The 5,000-nt window shown below is 36.8% G+C and overlaps 1 protein-coding gene across 1 annotated transcript in view; it reads left to right on the top strand.

Moving 5' to 3' along the window:
• phf20b (PHD finger protein 20, b) overlaps positions 1-5,000 on the top strand; it is a 28,640-nt gene that overhangs the window by 14,334 nt on the left and 9,306 nt on the right. The window contains exons 3-5 of the mRNA XM_056449650.1: positions 2,034-2,205; positions 2,317-2,401; positions 4,872-4,948. Of these exons, the coding sequence (XP_056305625.1) occupies positions 2,034-2,205; positions 2,317-2,401; positions 4,872-4,948 (334 nt within the window). The remainder of the gene's footprint in view (positions 1-2,033; positions 2,206-2,316; positions 2,402-4,871; positions 4,949-5,000) is intronic.

The raw sequence follows: 5,000 nt of genomic DNA, 5'->3' as shown, positions 1-5,000 counted from the left end.
GCTCATTTAATGAATGAACAGTGCATTACTGATGACTGGAAGACTAGACTACATGTAGTAAAAAAAGGATAAAAACCTATACATTTTTGTTAGGATCTGCCTCATTCCCCTGTTCATTCAATAAATGAGTGGTTCAGAGTGTGCACATTGTCAAGTAAGGCCTAGCCACACTAACCCTATGACTTTAAACATCGGCAAGTCTCTGTGCCATTCAGACTACATGACTTCATTTTGCGTTTTCAAACCAATGTGTTCATGGTACACAACTAATCCACAAGAGGAGGGACTCGCACATTACACGAAATTACAACAACTCTGTCCAGCCCTCAAACCACAGCCAATGAAATGTTGAGGATGGATTGGTCAGAAAGAGCTGAACATTTTTGGCTGCGTGTGTGTTGATGACATTACTGACACGCAGCATTTAAAAGCATTGTCAATCAGCTGATCTGTCAGCGGATGGATCTCTCATATATCAGTACGGTTCAGATAGAGATGGTTTTAGGCCATATACCGAATCTATTTTTGTAGCCCTTTTTTTTAAAAGCATGACTGTAAAACATGAACGCGGTTATGAATATGTTAAAACGTGTTCTAAAAATTCGTAAAATGACAAAAAATACAAATTCCGTGTGGAGCCATGCTGCCGTTGTACATGTACGTGTATTCTGGGAAATTTTCTAACCCCTTGGTTTCGAGTGTGGTCCTGAAAAATCTTCATTTTAGAGCTAACTAGCCCTTACCCTTATACCTACGCCTTCAAGCTAAAGGGAATTGGGAAAGGCTAAGGGCTATAATTGGAGTTGAGCCCTAATATGCTCATGTCTGTGTAAATGCAGAGTGAAGCCAGTGCATCTGAATCAATCTGGCCAAGCACAGACATTTCTGTCAAGCTCCCAAACACAATGGCCATTCAGCTTGTCTTGGGTGAATCGGCTTTCAGCTACTACACCCCTCGCTGCTGGAATCAGCTTCCAGAAATGATCAGATGTGTTCCAGGATTATGCACTTTCAAATCAAGGCTGAAAACACATCTGTTTAGCTGTGCCTTTACTGAATAAGCAATGTGCTACGTCCAACAGATCGCACTATTGTGTCTTTTCTTTTTCATTCTTTTATAAGCTGTTAACACATTTTAATCTGTTTTTATCATCTGTTTTAAACTGTTTTTTATTTTTCTTATAATTATCTCTTTTATTCCTGTTTATGTAAAGCACTTTGAATTGCCACTGTGTATGAAATGTGCTATATAAATAAACTTGCCTTGCTTTACCTTGCTCTGTCATTGGCTGCACCTCGTCACTATGTCTGACTCCATGAGGGGTCAAGTCGGCTGACTGGTCTGGAATATTTAGCATGCTAGATTTTGAATATTCGTCAGCAAGCTTCTTCAAAATGTCATTCAGTAATTCACATACAATGACCGCAGAGGACCAAGCACCTCCACATTTTCCCCTGATCTGTTAATGAGCTCATTAACTTGCAAATTGGGCTCAATTCGGGGTTAAAATCCTGTAACGTGAGCAGCAGACCTGTCAAGCTTCTGTTTGTCAAGCCACTGTTGTTTATGAAGTGAACACTGCTTTTCAAAAATGTCAGCTTCAGCTTTCAAGGCCTCCAAAGCAATTGCAAACAATCAATAATGGTGTGAATTTGACTTCATCAGTCAAGGCCATGTCAGATTCTTGTGGTGCAGATCCAAAAAGGATTGGTTTGAAGCTACTTTACAGACCTGACTTGAGTAAAACCTTCCACAATGGCAAGTCATTTTGTGTAACTCTAGAACTGCTCAACATGGCAAGATGTCAGTGTAACCTTGCTTTGGTTTTTTGCATATACCGGCATTTAAGCAAGTAATATCTGGATTTGGATGAATGCGTAGAGTAAATCTCATTTGTGAAAGACTAAGGTTTGTTACTACAGATCTTATACATACATTTCACACCAAAGCATCATATGGTCTCTTTAACAGCAAAAGTATATGGAAGATCTTTTCCAGTCTGAAGTGGCTCACTGGTGTTTTTTATTGACAGGTATGCAGCCAACATCGAGAAGATCGACTATGAAGATGAGAAAGTTCTGATCCACTACAGACAGTGGAGTCACCGCTATGACGAGTGGTTCGACTGGAGCAGTCCGTACCTCAGGCCTGTGGAGCGAATCCAGCTGAGGAAACAAGGGCTGAATGAACGACAGTGCGCTTCAGTAAGTACTTCCTGTCAGACCGTGCTGACTCATTCAGAGTCCACATGGCCAAAGTCACACTCTGACTCATAAATGCTGCAAGATTACATTTAGATCTGTTTCTTTTCCCAGGGTTTTCAGGTCAACCAGAAAGTGCTAGCCAGCTGGTCTGACTGTCGCTACTACCCTGCTAAGATCTTGTCTCGAGACAAAGATGGTGCGTATTCATGACCTTCACAGTGCTACATCTGGTTATAGATGGTCCAGGTGCTGGATTTGTTCGTTTTTACAGAAAATGGATAGCTTATGTTATTATTTTTTATTTTATTCATTAATACAAAACATATAAAGTTGATGGCAAAATTATTTGCTATGTTGTGCGATATTTATTATTTTTCAAATGTTTCTTAAGTAATATTTAAGGGATTAAGGAAAAAATTCTCAGTATTTCTAATAATATTTATTCTTCTGGAGAGGTTTTATTTGCTTTATTTTAGCTGGTATAAAAGCAGTTTTAAAATTAGTTTTAAGCTTTATATTATTAGCCTCCTTAGGGGCCGATCACACCGAATGCTCTTATTGTGTTAAGAGGCGGCTTTTTTGAATGATTTACTAACGGCCCTGAGCATTTTTGCGTGCTGCTTATGTGCCCTGTGCACCTTGCTTTTTAATTGCCTGCTGTGCCTCACGTTTATGCCCGAGTTCATAAAGTCGAGTCCATTTCGTTCTCTAATCAAATTAAAGCAGATGCTGGGTTTCCGTTGAGGTACCTGCCGTGTTTGTGTTTTCTTGTTAACAAAAAAGGCAGTGTGGTGTGCCTCGTGTTTTTGGAATGTAAAAGTACTTTCGGTGTGATCAGCCCCTTAAGCAATATTTTTTTTCAAACTACTATTGTACAGTGATTTGTCTAATTAACCTAGTTAAGCCTTTAAATTGCACTTTAAGCTGGATACCAGTGTCTTGAAAAATATCTAGTAAAATAATATTTACTGTCATCATGGCATAGATAAGTCAAAATCTGTTATTAGGAATGAGTTATTAAAACTATTATGTTTAGAAATGTGTTGGAAAAAGTCGTATCTTCCTTAAACAGAAATTGGGGAAAAACTTTAAAAGAACAATAAAAAAAAGATTTTTTTTTTTATTGAATGCGTTCTAAAAATCGCATCACAGATTTCACAAAGATATTAACGAGCACCAAAATAACTACTTTATAATTTTTTTATTAGAAAGATCACATAAAATTGAGGACTGGATTAAATTTAGCTTTGCATCATAAAAATCAGCTATGTTTTAAACATAATTTTTAAGCGGTTATTTGAAATGGTAATATTTTAACAAAACTACTGGTTTTACTGTATTCTGTCAAATAAATGCCGTCATGTTGAACTCAAGAAGACACATTTTATAATAATTCTTAAAGTCTTGTCATCGATCCCAGTTAAAAAGCAACAAATAATAACTTGATAAGTTGATCATTTGGAAAAGTGGCAGAAGGTAGATTTTTCCCATGAACCATCTGTTGAACTGCATCCCAATCATCACAAATACTGCAGAAGACCTATTGGAACCCACATGAACCCAAGATTCTCAGTTGAAATCAGTCAAGTTTGGTTAAGGAAAAATCATGGTTTGGGGTTACATTCAGTATGGGGCGTGCGAGAGATCTGCACAGTGGATGCAACATCGACACCTAGTATCAAGGCATTTGTGCTGCCCATTACATTACAAACCACAGGAGAGGGCAAATACTTCAGCAGGATAGCATTCATTCTTCACAAAGTTCCTGAACGTAAAGAAGGATTGTTGGAGGATGCACCAGGATTGGCCAGCCCGGTCACCAGACATGGACATTAAGCATGTCTGGGGTGAGATGGAGGACCCATTGAAGATGAATCCAAAGAATCTTGATGAACTCTTGGAGTCCTGCAAGATCGCTTTTGTTTGCCATTCCAGATGACTTCATTAATAAGTTATTTGAGTCATTGCAGAGATGTATAGATGCAGTCCTCTAAGCCCATGGGAGTCTTACACAATATTCATTCTTTTTCCACTGCACCATGACTTTATATTCTATAATCTACATTATTTCTGTTAAGTGACAAGACTTTTGTCTAAGCAAAGTCAGACCTAACTGTCCTAATTAAATCATTAAAAAATCAAGGCATGTTCGTATTTTATTTGGTAAAATAAGTGTAATCTAGAGGCCTTCGCCTTTCATATAAGCCATTTCTGATACCAAATGATCAACTAGAAGTCAAGTTATTATTTGTTGTTCCTAAAACTTGGATAGGCAACAAGACATTAGTCAGGTAGTGTATGTTATACTTGTTATGTTTGATATAAAATTGTTATACTATTAAACTTATACTTATGACTTTGTTTATTGCATGTAAGTTTAATATTGAATTTTTATTTTTTGGTATTTTGAGTTATGTTATACTATGTTAAACTTTGTTTATTAAATATAATAATTGTATTAATATTAAAATTAGTTATTTCTGCTCTTCATTAGAATGTACTGAAGCTGAAATTCACAAAGCGATTTCTTAATATTTTATTTTATTAAAATGTAAATACCAGCTGTATATCTGTTAATGGTCATAATTCAGATCAGTTTTCATAAAACTATGATTTACGCACACATCTTTCAAGATGTCCTGACCTGTGATTTTATGATGTTTTAGATTTCTACACGGTGAAGTTTTTTGATGGGATCATCAAGACAGTGAAGGGGATTAAAGTCAAGCCATTCCGTAAGCAGGTAAAAAATAATTCCCTCATCTGTAATAACCAGGCCGTTCATTAAAACAACT

This window comes from Danio aesculapii, chromosome 23, assembly GCF_903798145.1.
Source record: "Danio aesculapii chromosome 23, fDanAes4.1, whole genome shotgun sequence".
In the NCBI taxonomy this organism is placed as follows: Eukaryota; Metazoa; Chordata; class Actinopteri; order Cypriniformes; family Danionidae; genus Danio; species Danio aesculapii.
The sequence above is the reverse complement of the archived record's forward strand: the minus strand, read 5'-3'. Positions and strand labels throughout refer to the sequence as shown.